Source organism: Dama dama, chromosome 5, assembly GCF_033118175.1.
Source record: "Dama dama isolate Ldn47 chromosome 5, ASM3311817v1, whole genome shotgun sequence".
Classification (NCBI taxonomy): Eukaryota; Metazoa; Chordata; class Mammalia; order Artiodactyla; family Cervidae; genus Dama; species Dama dama.
In genome coordinates, this window is record NC_083685.1 from 117,412,416 (window position 1) to 117,433,178 (window position 20,763).

General features: G+C 45.9%; 1 protein-coding gene across 4 annotated transcripts in view; it reads left to right on the forward strand.

Moving 5' to 3' along the window:
• Positions 1–20,763, forward strand: part of MAP3K3 (mitogen-activated protein kinase kinase kinase 3) — a 59,017-nt gene that overhangs the window by 30,817 nt on the left and 7,437 nt on the right. For 2 of the 4 annotated variants that reach the window (XM_061144337.1, XM_061144334.1), the window contains 4 exons: positions 5,464–5,584; positions 14,793–14,926; positions 18,602–18,675; positions 20,542–20,609. In XM_061144337.1, the coding sequence (XP_061000320.1) occupies positions 5,464–5,584; positions 14,793–14,926; positions 18,602–18,675; positions 20,542–20,609 (397 nt within the window). The remainder of the gene's footprint in view (positions 1–5,463; positions 5,585–14,792; positions 14,927–18,601; positions 18,676–20,541; positions 20,610–20,763) is intronic. The other 2 variants (XM_061144333.1, XM_061144336.1) reach the window with 1 other exon arrangement.

Below are 20,763 nucleotides of genomic sequence, written 5' to 3' on the forward strand. Positions count from 1 at the left end.
TTTACCTGCTACGGTTTGGTCAGTATTTTTGACTGAGGCCATATTGATTATTCCCCTTTCCTTTAGTCTTTGGATATAATTTGCACACTAGTTTACTGGTTCCTTAGTAATTGCCCCAAAGTTGTTGCGTATTTGTAAATTTTATCCCAAAAGATTGTAAGGTCCTAGAGAACTGGAGCTGTATCTTGTTGTTCTGGAACCCATCTTCCTAAGAGGGCAACAGTGACTACTTGAAATGTTAGCAAGAGTCAAGTAGAGACCATATTTAGCAAACCCCTTCTTTACAGAAGAAGCTGGAGTTGAAATTTAATGATGTGATGGTTTAACTGGGAGCCAGCAACCCTGATGGTGATCCCTCCACTCCCCTGATGAGAAGCTTCGGACAACTGGTTCTATACATTTGCCTCCGCACCCATCAAAGGGTGCTCTCAGCTGCAGGTGCTGCTACAGCACCCAGAGCTGTGTGAAAGATGACCATCTGATCTCTGACACTCATGGCATTACATTAAATGTTGCATGAAATAAATGCCATATTGACGCCTCTCTTTCTAAGGATGTATATTTAAAAAATTATAAAGTCAGTGTAACTTATTGTAAAGTTAAAATAATAAAAAAGTATTGTCTTACATAATTCTAGCACCAAAACACATTGATTGATTTTTGATATGTTTCTCTTTGGCCATATGTATACACGCTTTAGTGTTGTCATGGTGTTTATGCAGTTTTCTAATATAATTTTTCACTTATTGTCATGTACATTTTTCTGTTAATATACAGTCTTCATGATTATAATTTATAAGGATGCAGAATTTCCTTGAGTGGACATACCATAATTTTATTCAGTAACCAGTTTTACTACTGTTAGAATGCTTAAGCTGCTCCTATTTTTTGGCATTTATCAAGATTTACATTTAAGACTAACAGTAGTACTGGTGGTGATGAAATCTTTCCTTGGGGACTTCCTCAGCTAGACTTCAGGCTTCTTTGTAAACAGAGGTATCATGATCCAAAATTGCTATGTGTTTAGGTGTCCTACCTTTAGAAGAGTGCTTCTCTGTTTGTGATGAAATCTCACTGTTGTTCTTCTAGTTTCCAGTCTGTCATAGACCAGTTCTTCTTTAAAAACACAAAAACTGAAAAGTGGAAAAATTGACTAGAGACGTACAAAACACAAGCCCCCAATTTTTGTTAGATTTAATAGGCATAAGTCACTATGCCAAATTATTACCAAAGTGTTTATTAGCAAGTTACTCTTCACATTTCAGTACTTAAATTGTAGAGGACTGGTTCACCACAGGTTGGAACCTGGCACCAGCCCTTAGATCACACTCTACATATACTTCTTCAGGACACCACATCACCCCAGTCTTCATCCTCTCTTGATGGTCACTGTCAGCCACTTTGTTCCTATAGTTTCCTTCAGTTTTAGCAGCCTATCACCTCATTAACCTTTTGTTATCATCTGAACCTTTACTTCCCTTCTTATTCTTGTTTTTAAAATTTACTGTCTCTTCTCTATGGATTCCTTTTTTTATTGCTCTTTCTATGACAGATTTTAGCCTTTCCTCTGTCTTCATCCCTCAGCAAGGTGGATAGTCATACTCCTCCCATCACACCTGCCAAACCATGTCTTAGACTTCAGTATTGTTTTCACTTAAGAACACTTGGATTTTAGTAATCACAGAACTTCTCTTAGTCTGAGGAACCTTTCTCTAGCCTTGATTTTACTGCCATTTTAAGATACTTCACCACCTCCTTCAGTAGTTCTCATTGCCCTAGACCTCTGCCTTGGGCCATCAACTCTCAGCTGTTTGCTATTACAGACTGCTTTTCTAAGTGTGTGTTCATCTAACTCTTAATTTATCTTTCTAAAGCTCTTGACCTTCTTATAACTTTCCAGATTTTCCACCATCATAACGTAATCTCAAGCTCAACATTATCTTGTCACTTGTACATATGATAAAAACTAAATATCCAGGATAATCTAAATGATAATTCTTTTTATTTTTCTAAGAATAATGGGGCAAGTGCAGGAAGTTAGAACTAAACTTGGTGGGCAGAATATCTTTAGTCTGGCCCCTGTTTAAAAATCATTACACATTTGGGAATTCCCTGGCAGTCTTGTGATTAGGACTCCATGCTTTCACTGATGAGAGTGGGGGTTCAGTCCTGGGTCAGAGAACCAAGATCCCACAAGCCAGTAGCACTGCTAACAGATGAATAAAAATTATTACATTTTATGTATCTAAGGTACTTTCTTTTCTCATTTGATTTTTGTGACTTTGAGGGATCCTGGTTATTGCTAGTCTATACCTAGGGAAACTGAGGCCTAGGGTGATTTGCCCTGGGTGAAGCAGGTAATAGTGACAGAGCTGGGCTAGAGCCCAGATGTTCTGACTGTAGTCCAGTAACGTACGAGACACCATCCAGGAAAAGGATCTTAGAATTATTATAAGATCCTTTATTATTAGGATTATTATAGTAGTCTTTGGAAATTATTGTAGTTCTGGAAAACCTCACCCAGGTTCTTCCACAGTTCGTTAGAAGCACAACAGGAACTGTAATGTTGCCTATGAGGAAAACCTGTGAGATGTGTCATTTTCTCCACCTTTTTCTTCCTTTCTCAACTTAAAAGGGAACTGAGCTAAGAAAGGTCCAAGACAAGACAAATTTTTATGAAGTTGGGATCAGTTTTATACGTGAATAGCATAAAATGCCTGGAACTCTTTAGTCAGGAAAGGGAGCTGGAGCTTACATACCTTTAGGCAAAGTCTGTGTAGCACTGAAGAGTGGGGACAATAAAAGCACAGATTTATTCACCTCATCTCAATTTGAATGAACCCCTGGAATATGAGGATTATCAGAGAACAAAAAAGAAATAAAAATTTGCATAAGACACATAAACATGTCATCCTTTCTTCAAGTTGTATAGCTTCTTTTTTTTTTTTTCAAGTTGTATAGCTTCAAAGCAGATTTTTTTTTCAGACTTTTAATAAATTCATGTGTGTTAAAAGCTGTGAATTTATTAAATAATCTGGATGCTTCCACAGTGATCATAACTATCATGGTCTTCCATGCAAATGTCTCTTGGTGCCACCATTGAAACAGGCCGCTGAGATCCAGAGAGCCACTTCTCAGCTCACGTTTCCATGAACCAAACTAAACCAAACACATGGATACCCCTTTTTTCCCTCTCTGCATCATTGAGTTCAACTGCTCCTTTTGTCTGATACCACCAAATCTTTTATCAAGATAATTTGTGGGTCAACTTTTATAATCTTTTTTTTTTGCTGATCTCCTAGTTTCCAGTGACTGCAGTCTTTGTGCACATGGTTCCGTGGTGATATTTCATGTTGTTTGTGTCGGCCACAGCACACTGCTACCCACAGAATCTTTCAGTGAGGTTTTCACAAAATGGTTGCATGCCTTCTATTTGCTGTCTCTAGAATGTTCTGCCATCTACACACTTTGCACCCATTGGGACTCCTTTCACTCTCTACAGGCACTTTTATTTTTTCCTAGTCCCACCTTCCTCCTTCTCTTTCCCACTTCTGGGTCTTGTTCGAGGTTCCTTGAGTCCTTGCATCAACCTCATTTTTGTTTACCATGTCATTCTCTTGTCATTCTCAAAATCAGGGTTTTCCAAACTTGACCGAATGTTACCAACACTTGGGGGAGATTTTAAAAATACCAGTCCTTGGGCCTTACCCCCAGAGAATCTGCTGTAGTTGGTCTGAGGTGTCAAAAACCCCACAGGCAGTTCTGCTGGGTAGATGGGGCTGAGAACCACTGCCTTAAACCAAATATGACTCACCTCCCAGGACCTCACTGCTCTGAATGTAGTTCATGTACCACTTCATCAACATCACCTGAAAGCTGGTTAGAAATGCAGATCCTCAGTCTCACCCCCAGACCTCTTGAATCAGAATCTTGCATTTGAACAAGGTCCTAGGCGATTTGTGTGCACGTAGCAATGTGAGAAGCCCTGCTCAGAAACCTTCACTGATTCCCTTCATCTGTTTTCCAACTTGGTGCCACAGTCAGCCTTTCCTCTTAGAAACCTATGCTTGTGCCGGCTATTGAACTTCATTTCCTGTCTCAGCTTTTAGATTTGAAAATTGAGAGATTAGAATTTTATATTCTTCGGTAATTTCAGATTGTGTTGCCAAGATGTATGGAGTTCCCACTCTGTGTCAGGCCCTGTCCCAGCAGGTGTCCTTGAGGTGCTCAGCACAGCTCTTCTCTGTCTGACTGCAGGGCTGTAGCCTTTGCGTGCCCCTCACTGACCTGCTTCCCCAGCGTGTGGCTTTGATTGTTTTTTCCTTTCTGACCCTTGGCGGAGAGCTATTGCACATCGGAGGCTTCAGCAAGAACACTCACTTCCCCTTGTTTCTGACTTCCCGTTAGAGCAGGACAGTGTGTCAGGACAGCCAGCATGTGATCAGGTCTGGCGCGGGGAGACCCAGAGGAGGCTGCTTGGCAGCTGGACCTCCCCTTGAGCGCGCGCGGGAAGCGTTTTTCCTGGAGGACAGGATAGAGTTTGTTTTGGTTGCACTTTTTTTTTTCCTTATGGGAGGTGTGTGTGAGAGAGAGAAAAAGAGAAACAAGTAGAAATTTTGACCCAAGTTATTTATAAATTCTGAGCTCCCACTCTCCATAGCGCTCTACTTAATTATGAGCACAGCTTGACATCACTTGCTCCCCTTCAGGCATCAGTTGTAAACTTCCTCATGCAAGGCTCCCCTTTTTTGCTTTGTTTTCTCTCTAGGGCTCACCTTGTGGCCTAACTGAGTCAGTGCAAAGTGGGGTGGATGTAGCAAGGCTGCTGACCCTGTCCTGAAGTCCTTGACCTCGGGCAGCATGGTACCTGTGATAGTCTTTCTGAGACCAACACAGTCCAAAGATGGTTCACACGTAAGCTCCAGGAACATGAAGTAGCCAAGCTCATTGTACCCTAATTTTCAGGGAGCAATGATGATGAGGGAGGAAGAAGCATATCACATTATTTTTAAAATGTTTTATCAACCAGAGGTTTTGATGCAGAGGTGGCCATCATTTTCCATGCTGAACCCCCACGCAACAGGTGATCTTGCTGCTGAGATAATCTGCTTTTCCTGCTATTCTGCCCAACCCTTCAGAGAGTTTTATGAGAGGATATGTACAGCTGTTTTCTCTTTGGCACATTACTACAGGAATGCCTGGTATTCCTGTGTGTCTGGGTCGTCACCTATTCCATTGGAGCACTGGGTATCGGTGCCCTCTATCAGTGAAACTGTAAAATGAATTGAGCAGATAGCGATGGGCCACATCTGATTGAGGAGTGAGGTTTGAGGGAAAGCTGAGAAGCTCATGCACTGAAGGCATGAAGGTGGCTGAGAGCATGCTGCGTTCCAGGGAGGGGCAAGGGGACATTTCTCAGCCTGCCTCCTTAGTGAGCTCAGCCTTTTTCCTCTTATCTTGCAGACCAGTTCCTCTCCCCACTCCGGGGTGTCCAGGCAAGTGCGAATCAAAGCTTCCCAGTCTTCGGGAGATGTAAATACCATCTACCAGCCCCCTGAGTCCAGGAGCAGGCACCTCTCTGTCAGTGAGTATCTCCTCCCCTTTTTTCCTCTTACCTATCTGGCTATTTTTTTTAATATTCTTTTAAAAAATAATTATTATTTAAAAAACAATCATCAAACATTATTGACTGCTACGTTGTTTGGAATAATTTTCCATGCCTTTCTTTGGGGAAGAGAGATAGTGATATGATTGGGATGGAGTCCTAACCCTTATGCTGTCATGCTGTGGTGGGGTAATCAGGTCCTTTTCAACAGCCCCGAAAAAGTGATCTCAAACATCTGCTTGAGGACCTTCAGTGGCAGTGGCCCCTCACTTCTGACCATATTTTCCCCAAAAGACTGGGAACTTGTGGAGTTAGAAGTCAGGTCCAAGTTTGAGTTTTGATATCAAGCCTCTTGCTTGTGGTTCCTGAGGAGTTCTGATACTTCACAGAAGATGCAGACCAGCAAAACTACTGGAGTGTCTAAGTTGTCTGGGAGGATAGGAGACTATTGACGTAGTATATACAATTGGCTCATTAGTAAGAAAGATATGTAGCTGCTGCCAGGCCTTCCTGGGAAAGAAATCTAAATCAGATCTGTGCATTATACCAGGCAGTCCAGTTTTGCTTTGGATCCCTTTTTCCACATTTGAGGAAAAAGCTCTCTTTTTGAATTGTGCAATTTGTTTTAAGGGGGAAGTCTGGCCTTGTCAGCATCTGCATTGAGGTTGCTGCCCTGATGTTGCTGGAACCCCTGCTGCTGTCCATACAGGTTCTCTCTGGGCAGGTAGAATTGCATCAAACTGAACTGCTCTCTGGAGATCTGAAGCTGAGCTGGCGGCAGGGCGGGGTGGGGTGGGGAGCTGCATTCTGAGCATCAGTCCTGTCATGGAGCTTGTGTGGGAATGAGAAGCCTCCCCAGGGAGCAGCAGAAAGATTGTGCTGCTGAGGCACTGACTCTGCCTCACTGAGTAATTTCTGGAGCCCGAGCAAGCCCTGGTAGTAAGTGTTGCCAAGCTGGAAGTCCATATATGCATTTCATGTTTCCCTAGCCTTGTGGATGATTGGTGGGTATGTTTACAGTAAGCTGGTTGAGGGGAGAGCCAGCACCCCAGCAGGGAGACCTTATCCAGAGCATCTCTGGCCCTGGAATCCAGGTGTCCTGGAACCTGGGTATCTCTGCTAGTTTGGCCTCTGTTCTAGAGCCCTTGTAGAGACCAAGGGGCTGGAGCGGGGCAGCGCTGCTCCTTTGTGGAGGAAGCAGTGAGTACTGACGTTGTGCAGTGACCTGGACTCCTGCTCCTAAGCAAGTGCCTGTGACGTGTGTGGAGATGGGGTCTACATGGTTGGCCATTGTCATAGGGACCCCATTTGGAATTTCCTTGTCTGAGAGTGCTGAGGAGTAAAATTTCTACAAATGAGTTCCTGTCTATATAAAGAATGGGCAACACAGCCTCCCAGCATGCACAGATTCTGGGTTCCTCCCTTCAGCCAGCACTATATCTCAGGCTTTAGGCTGGTGTGGGGGCTATAGTGGAGGCACCTGGAAGGCCGAGGGTGGTGTGGGGACACAGAGGAGGCAGAACCAGCTCCACCCAGGACTTTGCTTTCACAAAAGAGAGGGAACATCAGAGATGACAAATGAGGGGAAGATTTACTGAGTGTGAAATGTAGACCGATATTCTGGGCACAGAAAGGGGCATATGCCAGGCACGATCACCAAAGAAGATGGTGACTTCTGAGAACACTGGATGGTTCTGGATTATGAGAGAGACTCGTAAAGCGGGGATGTGGCAGAGGCTGTCTGACGAGAATGACCTGGGATGTGCACCCAGTGTGAGCTGGAATTTTAGAGGTTATGGAGGATTTCCATAGGCCAGGATGACAGGAGAGGGCATTTCAGTGATCTGCTGGTGGAGAGCCCACATACCCTTCTGACTGGGCTGATGTATTTGAAGGAGAAATAGAGACGGCTGAGAAAGGATGTCTGCCGTGACCAAGGAGCCTCAACTGCACATGGACTCGCTCTGTAGGCATTGGGCAAACGCTGGGAGTGGTGACCCCTGGTACCCATCTCTATTCTAACGCTTATCACATTATCTTATGGTATCTCTCTCCCTGTCAAACTGCATTTTTACTCATTTGTTCATTTAGGAAATAATTACCTGGAGTATCTGCTGTGTGCCAGAATCATGGAAATCAAAGCACAGTTCCTGTCCCTGCGGCCCTTATATACCTGTAGAAGGTCATATGTCACTTGTGACGTGATTCATCTCTAATTATAGGCTCTGACCAAAAGGTGTGTGGTGGTGTGAGCACATATAACAGAAGGATGTGACCTGATTTCAGGGCCAGTGAAGCCTTAGGCTGTGACCTAGAGCATGAATGGGAGTTATTCAAATGGACAGGGAGGAGAGTTCCTGGCTCCCCTTGCTGAGGCCTCATGGAAAGGGGAGTGCTGTGTATTTCAGAAGCAGAGGGCTGGAGAGCTGAGAACAGGGCTGAGGAGGAGGGGCCGAGGCTGAGGATGGGGGGCAGAGCCCTGAGGACTGGCAGGTAGATTTCAGTCCTAAGTGAAGAGGAATGGGTGATGTATTTGGAGTTTTATTTTGAAAAGATTTCTCTAGCTACACAAGGGTTGAAGAGCCGATCCGAGAGGGGCAAGCGTGGCTCCAAGGGAAAGCCATATTAGCCTGTGTGGTGGTCCAGGTGAAAGAAGACAGAAACGTGGATTAGACTAGTGACGGTAGGCAAAGAGGAGGGACCAGGTGGGTTTGAGACGCTTAGAAGGTAAAGCCATTAGAACATGGGGGAGATGTTGGGGAGGTACCTGAGATCCATTTAGGATCTGCAGGGTCAGAACTATTTTCATGATAATACTAAGACATCGATCGGCTTTTCACTCATTCTCTCACAAATGGGGGAATTTTCCAGAGGTCACCTGCTTGGGGTAATGTCATTGCTCTGTGGCTAACGGAATGTGTGCTTGGGTATCAGTGTGTTTTAAACTTTTTGACCCTAATTTCTAATACAGTGAATATCAATTGGTTATAACCCCCATAAATAAAAGATCTTTGGTGTCCTCAATTTTAGAAGTGAAAAAGGGTTCTAAGATCAGAAGGGTTAAGAACCACTGTGGTATTGGATTGCATTTTCAGGTGTTGAAAGAGCAGGGTGTTAAGTTACTGGTTTATGGATCTGGCAATGCCTTTTACGAAGACAGAGATTAGAAGTGAGCCTGGTTTCAGGTGCTGAGAAGGGCATGAAATTTTAGGCAGGTTGAATTGGAGATAGATTTGAGTCAGCTAAGAGAAGACAGCAGATGAGCAGCTAACTCTGCAAATCTCTAGCTCAGAGGGGAGAAAACCAGTGGTAGAGGAGAAAAATGGATGCTGTCAAGTTGAAGTCTTGGGCCCAGATGAGAGTTTCTAAACAGACTCTAGAGTGAGAAGAGAAGAGGGCCTAGGACTGAGCCTTAGAGATCCAGACAGTGGCCAGTTAGAGGGGGATAAACCTGTGGAGGACACAGGAAAGGAGTGACCAGAGAAGCAGGAGGGAGAGGATGCCAGGGTGGGAAGGAGGCCCTCCTGGCGCCAGCCAGGTTGGAAAAGGACGGACTAAGAGGAAAAACTTGGCGTCTGCATCCACACGTCTGATTGCTTGCTCTGCTGGTATGGGGTAGGGCCTTCTGGAAGAGAAGGAAACAGAAAGAGAGGAGTTAAGGTTTAAGCGTGAGGGATAGGAGAAGTCCTAGCCATGCAAATGGGGTCAAATCAGAAGCCTTAGTGATGCAACCCCCACCAACAGGAGGGGCTCTTGGCCTTCCTTCCCCACCAACATTAACATACCTGTGCTATTGAGTGTAAGACTGAACATGCAGGTCATTCAGCTCCCACTGCAGCATTTTCAATAATGAGGAAGTGCAGCGAAGCCCAACCCAATTTGAGACAACTTTCTTTATTTGAGATTAGTCCTTATTTTGAGTTGAGATTCTGCCTTCTCTCACTTTACCCATTGGCTCTAGTAGTGCTCTCTTGAGCAGCACAGATAACATCTTTCATATGACAGTTTTTCAGATGCTTGAAACCAGCTATCATGTTCACCTTTGGTTTTTTCCCATCATAATATACATACCTTGAATTCAATCCAGTTAGCTTAAAAAAACAAACAAACAAACAACAAAAACAAACCACCCAAACCAAAAATAAAACCTACTAGATAGTATGTTAATCCAAAAGAGAGACCCCTGAGGAAGATCTCCAGACAAGGCAAATGGAATTTCCCTATGTGAATATCCCCTTCTTTGTGTCCTTGCCTCTGGAGATTCTACCCATCTTTGAAACTGAAAGCTTGAGCACTGTTTCTTCCATAATATGTCAGGCGATGCCCTCAAGTAAAGGACCCATCCCTGCCACATCTGACTCTAATTTTCCTAGCGCATCTTAAGTGCCTTTGTCTCTGTTCTCATTCCATCTTGCTCCTCTTCTTGCCACTGCAACCTGCAGTGGGCAAGCCAGATTGCAACCCCTCAGGAATGGGTAGCTGATGAGTAGAGGCAATCAATTCTTTTTCAAAGGGTTGGGCCATAAAAGAAAAAAAAGAGGTGGGCTAGTGGCTTAAGGGAGTGGCAGAAATAAGGTCAGGCTATTTTTAGGCTAGAGATCTGAGCTTGTTTATGAAGGGAGGCACAGAGACAGCTGAAGAGGAGATTGGAGGCGGTAAAGAGGGGACCCTAGGGAGGGGACCCTCCTGCTGGGAGTCAACGGGGGAGTTCAGACAGAGGGCTTATAGTGCCTGGATAAGGAGGAAGGCAGCCCTCGTCCTCAGAGAGGAGAGGTGGAAAAACAGGAGTGTTGAAGGGATGAGGTGCCTTCTAGTGACACCTGGACAGTGCGGACCTCCAGCCCTGGTACAGATCTGCAAGAGTGAACTGCAGAGGTGGTGACCACAAACACAGAGACAAAACGGTCAGCTTCCTTCACTTCCACAGGTTTTTTCTCCCTGCTTAAAATTCTGCAATACTAGATGAGACCAGAAACTGTGTAGTGGCAGTAGCAACTTCAGAATAAAATGGGAGGTTTGAAAGTTAAAACAGGATGTTCTCAGGGTCTTATGGGATGACAATATCGAGAAGCTCTGTTCTGTACAGCCTGGTCTAGTGTGAGGAAATGGGGATATATTGGTTAAGATTTTCCATTGATGAAGAAAAAAAAGATTGGATTCCTCCCCTCATCAGCCCCCCAAGAGAGAACCGGGTTTAGAGAAAATAGTTGATGGCCAAAAACAGCTATCTCTTTGTACTTGTAGTGACCTGCACATTAACACTGACCCAAAGCCCTAGAACTCCCTGTGGAGGCAACTTCCTGACTGCATCAGCTTCCTGACAGGAGTCTCCTATGAGAAGGGCTCAAGTCTGGGAGCCTCTCTTTCAGCTTTGAGTCAAAGAACAGAGCAAAAGACTCAGCCATATCCTGGGGTATGAGTTTTGCTCCAGCTCTGCTGCCCTGGATCAAGGAGGAATGTGGCCAGCCGGCAGCGTGAACCCCTGTGTAGAGAGGCTTCGTGGGAAGCTACGGCCACCCTGAACACAGGATTATCAGTCTGTTCTTTTGCTTCAGCTGGTGATGACAGGGGGCCCCTTGGCATGAGGGGCCTGATGAGGCTAGAGCAGGAGCAGGCTGGAGTGCCAGGGGAGGGTGGCCCAGGGAAGCCGCTCTCCCTGCCGTGCCCGCTGGGACCTGGGTTGACTGTATCTGGCATGGCACTGTGCTCATGCTGCCTGGCTTGCTGCGGTCCAGCTGGTAAACACAGGAGCCTCAATGAGTCTCTGCGGTCAGTATCTTGTCCTGCTCTGGTCCCTGTCTCACTCATCCTCAGCAGCTATTGTGTGTGTCATTAGCCCCTGATTTCTGAAATGAAGATAAAAACAAAACTGAAAATGCTCTGGAGCAGTTCTGCCAACTCCTGATTTTTCCATTCGCTTCCTCTGATAGCCATTGGTTTGGGGAGACTTCCCTTTCCTGCCCCAAGCTGTGGGCCTGTGCACAATAGCCCCTGGCCCACTGCCCATCAGATAACAAGGCTGGCTCTCGGCAAGCAGCAATGTGTATTGGAAAAAGTGAAAGTCTCTGGCTGGAAATAAAAGCTCAGAAACCCTCTGCTGTTTTCCCCCAGCCCCTCCTGGGTCTGTAGTGCTGGCTTCGTGTGAGCTAGTCCCATCCCACCTGCAGAACCAGGGGAGAGTTCAGTGGTAGCTGGTGGAGGAGAGGGAATGGGTGTCGAGGGCCCATGGATCTTTTGTCCCAGGAGGTCTCACCCTAGACACTCTGTGTGACAGACTGAGGGTACTTCAGCCTGTCTTGGGATAGTTTGGACCAGTGTGTGGGATTTCATCAGTACATAAGAGTTTTTCTTTCTCTCTAATCATAAGAGACATCTTTTGTTTTAGGTCAAATATGTAATACCTTTTCACTCCAGAATATATTGGTCAGGGTTGAGTTGCACAGAACAGAATCCACTCTGACTAGTTTCAGGAAGAAGGCATTTAAAGCACATTCTGGCTTATAAAATCACAAAGAGTGAGAAACAGACTGAATAAGTCTAAAAATGCTACAGAGCTTCTCTTCCTCCTATACTGAGGAAACCACCAGATCCAGAATCAGGGCCCCTCTGTTCCGTCCACACACCACTTACATGGGGATCCCTGCACCTGTGTCTTGACATCAGGAAAACTGGGAACCACAGGTGAGGCCTCTGCTGATGCTACAGCAGAAAAACCAAGGCTTCTGGGATTGTGCCCAGAAACAGCAGGAATTTCAGGAAGCCATCTAAATCTACACAAGTGCATCAACTGGCTGAACCTAAAGGAGGTCTTAGAATTAATAGCTTCTAGCTGACTAACTCGGAGAAGGCAATGGCACCCCACTCCAGTACTCTTGCCTGGAAAATCCCATGGACGGAGGAGCCTGATGGGCTGCAGCCCATGGGATCGCTAAGAGTCGGACACGACTGAGTGACTTCCCTTTCACTTTTCACTTTTGTGCATTGGAGAAGGAAGTGGCAACCCACTCCAGTGTTCTTGCCTGGAGGATCCCAGGGACAGGGGAGCCTGGTGGGCTGCCGTGTGTGGGGTCGCACAGTGTTGAACACTGCGGCTGATGCGACGGAGCAGCCGCAGCCGATGAATTTGTGAGGCACAGGAAGGCCCACTGGAATGGCAGCATGTGTTGTGAGTCTAACCCGTTGCCTCCTCCACACAATGAAGGAAGCAAATGAGACTCTAGCATGTGGGTGTGTACTGGTGCTGGCCACATTTCATTTATAATTTCCAAAAAAGGCAATAAGGTAGAGAGTTCTTCCCATTTTCATAAGTGAGGAAATTTAGGTGAGAGTTTAAATCATTCAGCTAATGAGTGACAAAGCCTGCTCTGAACCTCTGCACATCTGATTTTCAAGCTTAGGCTTTTCTCACTATATCTTGCTTACCTCTTGAGGTTGCTTCTGCTGCTGACAAATTGTTGCCAACATAGGGATTGGATTTCCACAGGACTTGTGGGCTACTAGAATGTTATCCAAGGCCGGAAATGGGAAGCAGGCACTTGGCTAATGTTTGTAAGCCAAGTGTTAAAAATGTGAACTGTGCTTTGGGGCATGGTAAGGCTTAAGAAAGCCATCTTTTTTCCATGGTTACATTGGAATTTTATGGTACAGTGGGGAGGGAAATGGCCGGCTGCCTGGATCTTTGCCATCTGACCCTCTGAAAAATGGAGTAGCTTTCTTATTCCCATTTGGTTTCCTCTTACCTCCATCTTGTTTTTGCCTTTGAGCCCTCCGTTGGCATCTTGCATCCAGTTTACAGGTGACCCTGGACAGAACAGCTTGGAATCAGAGTGACGTAAAATGTGGCCCTGTGTTTCTCTTGTGCTGTCGAGGAATCCCCATATTAGCCTCGCTCCTGGTCCTTGCAGAAAGGCAGTCGCGTTCCCCCATGGGTGGAATCTCCCCAACTCCTCTGTTTGGATTGCTTCTGGGGAATGTATGGCCTGGCCAGCTTGGGGAGAAGTTTTGCTGTCCATCTCTATGTTGAACGGTATGCCTGCCCTTTCTGGAAATAAATTACAGTCTCAAAATGGCCTTGCCCAAACTGTACTGGGAGTCACAAAGGCTGTTTGCTGGCTGAAGCACCACCATTGAGTCACTATATGACTTTGGGCCTTGGCTTCCCCTTCTGCACACAGTGGATGAGCATAGTGCACCTTCACTGTAGGAGTGTTGTGAGAATTAAAGGCAAAGTAACAGGATAAAAAAGAAAAGGAGGACTTTCCTGGTGGTCTAGTGGTTAAGACTGTGCATTCACTACAGGTTGTGTGGGTTTGATCCCTCGTCAGGAAACCAAGATCCCACATGCTGTGCAGGTGACCAGAAAAAAAAAAAAAAGAAAATGACTGATTTCTTTGCTCTGTTAGTTGATGGCACAGTATCTCTGAATTTCTACTCTGAGCAGCATCAATTTCTGCCAGGGCTTAGAAAGTTTGAGCAGACTCTTTCTTCCATGGGTTGTTTGAGATCATTTGAAAGGCATGGTTTAGGCACCGCCTTATCTCAGAATTTGTAGCTGTGGGTGAGGTGTTGAAAGTGGAAATCCAGCATAATTCTACACATGTTTTCAGAGCAGTTTGGTTTCTAGCCTCTGCTTTAGAGTCAAGTGGGGAAGCCAGGCTACCAAGAGTCTCAGGTGCTTCCCACCTGAGATAACTAATCCAGGTGGTTCTTGGAGAGAGTGTGAGTTGATGCCTCCAACAAGAGATTGGAATACCAACTCCTCTTGGTGGCGAATTCATTAAAATATCTTCCCTACAAACTGAATGATCCATATATTCTGAATGAGTGACTTTGTGTAGAAGAATGAAGGAATCACTTGTTTGAAGGACGTTGAAAATAGTAGTTTTAAACTCCTCAAAGACTGTCTTTCAAAGAGCAAGCCTACCACCATTCTTTGGCTTTTCTCTTAAGGAGTTTTCTTCCTTCTTGGGGTCCTTGGATTAGGGGGAGAAGCTGCCTGGTTCAGGAAGTTTCCCTCAACCCCAGCACTTTGCTAGGAGGAGGCCCGCCCTCTCTTCCAGGATGTTCAGAGAGCCAAATGGGCTCTCCACCACCAAGCAGATGCTGGGCCCAAGCTGGCCTCGTGTCTGCTTCTCTCAGGCTGTGGGTCGTGGGCTGTCCCGTCAAGGATCTTGTTTCTGTGCTCTAGGCTCCCAGAACCCCGGCCGAAGCTCGCCTCCCCCTGGCTATGTGCCCGAGCGGCAGCAGCGCATCGCCCGGCAGGGCTCCTACACCAGCATCAACAGCGAGGGCGAGTTCATACCGGAGACCAGCGAGCAGTGCGTGAGTACAGTCTGGGTTATACATAGAGGGTGTGTGTCTGGGGAGGTGTCAGACCAAGGTTATAATGGGGGTTCCTCAGTGGGCATGGTGTGCAAGTGAGGGACTTGAGTCCCATCCAGTAGCTCTTTTGTAAACCAGGCCCGCCCAGGTATGGATATTTCCTTTCTAAGGGCCAAATATCAATTTCTACCAAAGACAGGGCTTCCCTGATAGCTCAGTTGGTGAAGAATTCGCCTGCAATGCAGGAGACCCCGGTTCGATTCCTGGATCAGGAAGATCCACTGAAGAAGGGATAGGCTACCCACTCCAGTATTCTTGGGCTTCCCTTGTGGCTGGTAAAGAATCCACTTGAAATGTGGGAGACCTGGGTTTGATCCCTGGGTTGAGAAGATCCCCTAGAGAAAGGAACGGCTACCCACTCCAGTATTCTGGCCTGGATAGTCCATGGGGTCGCAAAGAGTCTGATACGACTGAGCGACTTCACGTTTACCAAGGACAGGATCTAAGCTACCTCGCCTCCTCGGTGCTAGACGTGCGTTTGACAGCTTTTTGCTCCTCTGTGGTCCTCTCACTGGTCTCACACAAACTGCAGAAACCACTCTGCTGTTTGTGTGCTTCCTCACAACCACCTGTCCTTTCAGCAAGTTTTAACATATGACCAGTCCTAAATACACAGATTTTTTTTTTTCTTTTCCATCAACCAGCTTTTAGTTTTGCTATTGATTTATGAAAGGTAGGGAGTATACCAGTCCAGAGTAGGACTGGCTACTTTGGGTGAACTTTTATGATAGTAGACAACTATATTAGTTATCTGTTGCTATATAAAACAACCACAGGCTTAGCAGCACAAACAGCAGACATTTATTATTTTACAGTTTCCTGGGGTCTAAGATCCAGGCATGACTTCGTTGGGTTCTCTGCTCAGGGTTGCACAAGGCTGCAACCAAATGTCAGCCAGCCCGTATTTCTTCCTGAAGCTTGGGGTTCCGTTCTTGGTCCACATGGTTGTTGGTCAGTGTCTTGTGGTTGTAGCATCGTGGCCCCTATTTTCTTGCTGGCTGTCAGCCAGGGACCCCTCTGAGCTCTTCGAAGCCACCTGCAGTTCCCTGCGGTGTGGCCCTCTCACTTCCAGGCTACCAGGAGAGTCTCTTGCTCCAGTCTGCAAAGATGGAGTCTCACGTAGTATAACACAATTAGGGGAATGAATATCTTATCCACTTTGCCATGGTCTATCGACTAGAAGCGAATTACAAGTTCTACCTATACTCAGGTGAGGGAGTTATGAAAGATTGTGACTCACTGAGGGGAGGGGAGTTGGGGGGTCATCTTAGGGTGTGTTCACCACAGTATCTTACCCATTTTGATGGCTAGCTTTTTAAACTTGTGGCTCACTTGATGAAAATGTCACTTTGGCTTAGTGAACTCAGCAAGAATGAGATCTCTGGCTTCATTCTGAAGTTTTTTCAATGAGCTTGCTTTGATTGCAAAGAAAAAGATACGTCTTCTATACTTTTGGAATTTGATCTTCAAAGGGGAAATGTCTTAAAGGTAAAAGCATCCAGTAGAAGGCCAGCACCAACACATGGGGGGTTTTACCAAAAAAACCAATTCTTACAACTTTTCCTAAAACTGATTCTTATGACTTTTCCAGCATTGTTTCACTTGTACAGGCTATGGGAAGCAGTTTTACATTGCTCCTGCTCTCTTCTGTAGTCCTACCTTCCAGATAAATTGATGTTTAGAACAGTGACCTAGAGTACTTTTATCTGCAGAGTCCCCTCTTGGTTATCTTACTGACCATCCTTTCCTTTTTCTCTAACCAGAGTGCTTCCGGACATCAGCTATACGAGGGGTAACTTGGGTGTAAAACCTCAGAGGTTGTTAATGAGTTTGATTGCCTTTGCTCTCTATCCTTCCCCATGGTCCTATATCCTGGTCCTTTTACTTCTTTACGTTACCTTCATGGCCGTGGAAGGCATGGGAGTATTAGACTTGTAGTGAGGAGAGAGGCCTTTAGGAAGGCCATGGAAGGTGGCAGCAGGACAATGACTAGGTCCTTCCTCAGTGCCTGCGTCTTTAGTGGAAAATTGCTGCTGGTAATGGGCCATTCAAGATAAATCTACTCAACAGAGACCAAAACAGCATGGTATAAGAATAACAGCATAGTGAAAGAATATCCAACTGGGACTTTCTTGAAAAGTGGAACTAAGATAAGTTTGTTTTATTTTTTCTTTAATCAGATTTGAGTAATGGCCGCATCTATTTGCTAATTTTCAGAATGAACAAAACATGGTGCAGGCTAGGTTTTTTTTTTTTGGCTTGATTTTTATAACATAATTTTGCTAATGCAACAGAACTTCCTTCCCTTTGACTTCTGCAGCACTGTCATAAAGAGGGTGTTTTTTTTTTTGGCTGAGCAGCATATGGGATAATAGTTCCATTGGGGATCGAACCCATGCCCCCTGCAGCGAAAGCCCAGAGTCTCAACCACGGGACCACCAGGGCAAGTCCCTAAAAGAGGGTCCTTTTTAAAAAAAAAACAAAAACAACAAAAAACAAAAACAGAAACCTTCACAGGGTTCAGTGTGTTTTCCAATGGCCTCTCTTGAACCTTTGGTATTCTTCCTCCTTCATCACACCTGTCATGTTGTTATTCTTACTCATTTTCTCTTCTGTTATCTGATCTAACTTTGCCAAATATGTACTTTCTGGATTGGGAGCAGTTCTTTCCCGTGTTGGTTTTATCCACTTGGGGAAATCCTATCTCCTTAGCAAGATTTGGGGGATTTTACTTTGCAATTAATTTGCCTTGATTGGCAGTTTAAAAAAAAATCACATGACAATATCTGGGTGAAATTATAGGTGAGATGGTCTCCAGCATTAAATGGGAAGAGATCATTTGACTTGGAAACCAATTTTATAAAAGTTGTTCATGGATTTTCATAGTTCTGATACTCTGCTTCCCTGTGTAATGCTTGACTTTGGATCTCAGATAATGAATTCTCTAACAGTGAACACACCCCTTCACTGCCCCCCACCCCCAGGCAAAATGAAGGGAGATCAGTTGGAGAAAAGGCTAATCTGAAGGCTTTTTGTTACTGCATTTGACCCAGGGCCAGAGAAACATTTCAACTCACATAGATACCTGTTGGCCCTGCCTGAGAACCAGGAACTGGGAAACTTGTATTCTGTGTCAGTTGTGCACTGACTTGTTTCATGACTTCAGACAATACTCCTCCCCTTTCCAGACCTGCAGTGGCTCATCTGTGAAACGAGGACACTCCTTGTCTTTGTAAATTATAAATTATGAAGTGTAAACAGAAGCATCACCGTCCTGCCCACACACACTGGAAGCCTCTGCAGGGTAGTACCGTCTCCAGCACCAGGCTTCAGCTTTCACAAGCCAAGAAAATGCCAACCAGAGAAGCAGCGTCTCTGCTTTGCTCTCCTGGCAGAGCGCCTTGGGATGCCAGCCAGGCATTTTTCTCACTCCTGGAAACTTGCCTTTCAGACTGTGGGGGAGAACGGTACCTGCCTAACCATTCTTCCCACTGCCCAGGCAGAGAAAGGGCACTTTCATATTTTGGGGGAAAAAAAAAAGGACCCTTTGCTGGTCTTGGCTGGGTACCTGGCTCGGGCTGGGGCTGGGGCTTTACTGTATGCCTTTCCTTGCAGATGCTGGATCCTCTGAGCAGTGCTGAAAACTCCTTGTCAGGAAGCTGCCAGTCCTTGGACAGGTCAGCAGACAGGTATGGGACTGTGGCTGGTTCGGGAGTTGGTACACAGGCATTTTTGGAACTGATGAGCTGAGGAAATAGAGTTAGCTAGTGTGTGTGTCCCTGAACTAGACACTGGTCTGCAGGCCCATGGCTAGAACCTCATGCTTTTGGAGAGAAACCTCTCGCTAGCATTCCGAGCCCTCTCCTTAATTTTCCAAGGAGAGTGTTCTGTTTGTGTAATTAGATGGATGTAATAGGTCATAGTAGCAGCTCACATGGATAAATGCTTGCTCCGTTGTTTCCAGCACTTTTTATGTGTTTTGACTTCCCACATAATACATGCTGCCCTTGGCCTCATTGTACCCCTGGCCTCATTGCTGAGGTCTGGACTGAGAAGCAGTGGACCTTCAGTGTTTAGGGGACAAAATTGAATTATCACCTGTAGGTTTACTTTCATTTTTTTCTTTTCTCCAAGTATTTCTGGTGGAATAAGAAACTGGGGTATAAAAACCTGAAAACAAAATAATCCAGACTGCCTAGCTTACCACACTGCCCACTTGATGTGTCATCTTACGCACCAGCTGTGTTCTTATTACACTTTGGGAGGGAACAAGTGCTGTCCTTTACACACCCCATAGTCTGTGGAGCTGGTTCGTCAGTCAGCAGGGGTGTTTAGAGATGGCTTTGGCATTGATCCAGCCAGTCTCTCTCCTTGACCTCATCATGCCCAGGAACACATTTTGACCATGTCTGGCTTGGCTTAGGGCTGTGGTCAGAGGCTACCGAACAGTTGGGAGGATTTTCTTCTCTTTGTGGAACTGATTAATTGCTCACACGGGTAATCACCTTGTGACCCTGGCCAGATCTGTACTGTGTCTCTTCTAAAAGACCTGTGCTCTGGTGAGTGTGGTCTCCCTCCAGGCGTCATAGGACACAGTGACAGTTGCTGTTGGCATTCAATTTGCAGCCTTATTTTAGGCTTTCCAAGCAGAAGAGCAAGAAGGCACTGGTAAAAGTGCCAGAGTTGTTACTGTGAACTGAGAGCTCTTCCAGGACAGGGACTGACTATGGCTTTGAACTCTCTTCTGAGTTTTGTGGCCATACTGGTGGGGGCGGGGAGGTGTGGGGCAGGACCACAGAAAGTCTGGTAGTTGGGACGTAGAGGACAGTTCCTGTACCACTGCCTTGAGAGTTTTCTGAGTTTTGATCTTCTCCAAAGGCACTCACACATGAGGGAAAAGAACCATTCAGGTGGATGCTTGTAAAGATGACTCTCTTGATTCTTGAGTTTTTCCTCTGGCCCTCCAGTGGTTTATTTTCATCTCCTTGGGAGTCAGACTCAGTGACCTGGATTTACTTCCTTGGGGCCCAGCATAACCGAAGGTCAGAGCTTTCATCTTCCCTTCATGGGACCTGGAGCCATTAGACCCAACCCCACCAAATATTAGTCGAATAGCTTTGGACAAATCCATTAACCTCTCTGTTCCTCAGTTTTCCATATCTCTAAGAGGGGATAGTGGTGATTAGTCTGAATGAAAGATCCTGGATGTTATTACTGTTTTTATGACTGCCCTGAGCAAGGGATCATTCGCAGTTCTTCTGTTCCCAGAGTGGGAGGAAAGGGTAAGATCCAGCACTCTGCCCCACCGTGGAGGTCGGGAGCACTGGAGGGCCTCATCATGCAGGGTCCTGTCAGCTGTGGGCCTCAGACTAGTGAAGAGAAAGTAGGAAGCTTAGGAAAGGTCTGCTTCTCTTGAACTCTGCTTCCTACCATATAATGACATGTGTGGGAAGGAGTCAGAAAAGGCAGTGTGTCTGGGTATCCTGCCCTCTGACCTGGTGAGCTGCTTTGGAGGGACCCTGAAGTCTGCTGTGTGATTCATTTTGTTTTTCTAGCCCATCCTTCCGGAAATCACGAATGTCCCGAGCCCAGAGCTTCCCAGACAACAGACAGGAATTCTCGGGTGAGTTCTCCAGAGCCTGGGTAAGCGCTTCAAGGTGTCCAGGCGGGGCTGCCGGCAATCTGCCCTGGACGGCTCAGGGGGGAAGAGAAGCCAGGGCTGTATTTAATCTTCTGCGGCCTGCTGCTGTGAGGTCTCAGGTGACCTGGAGGCTCAC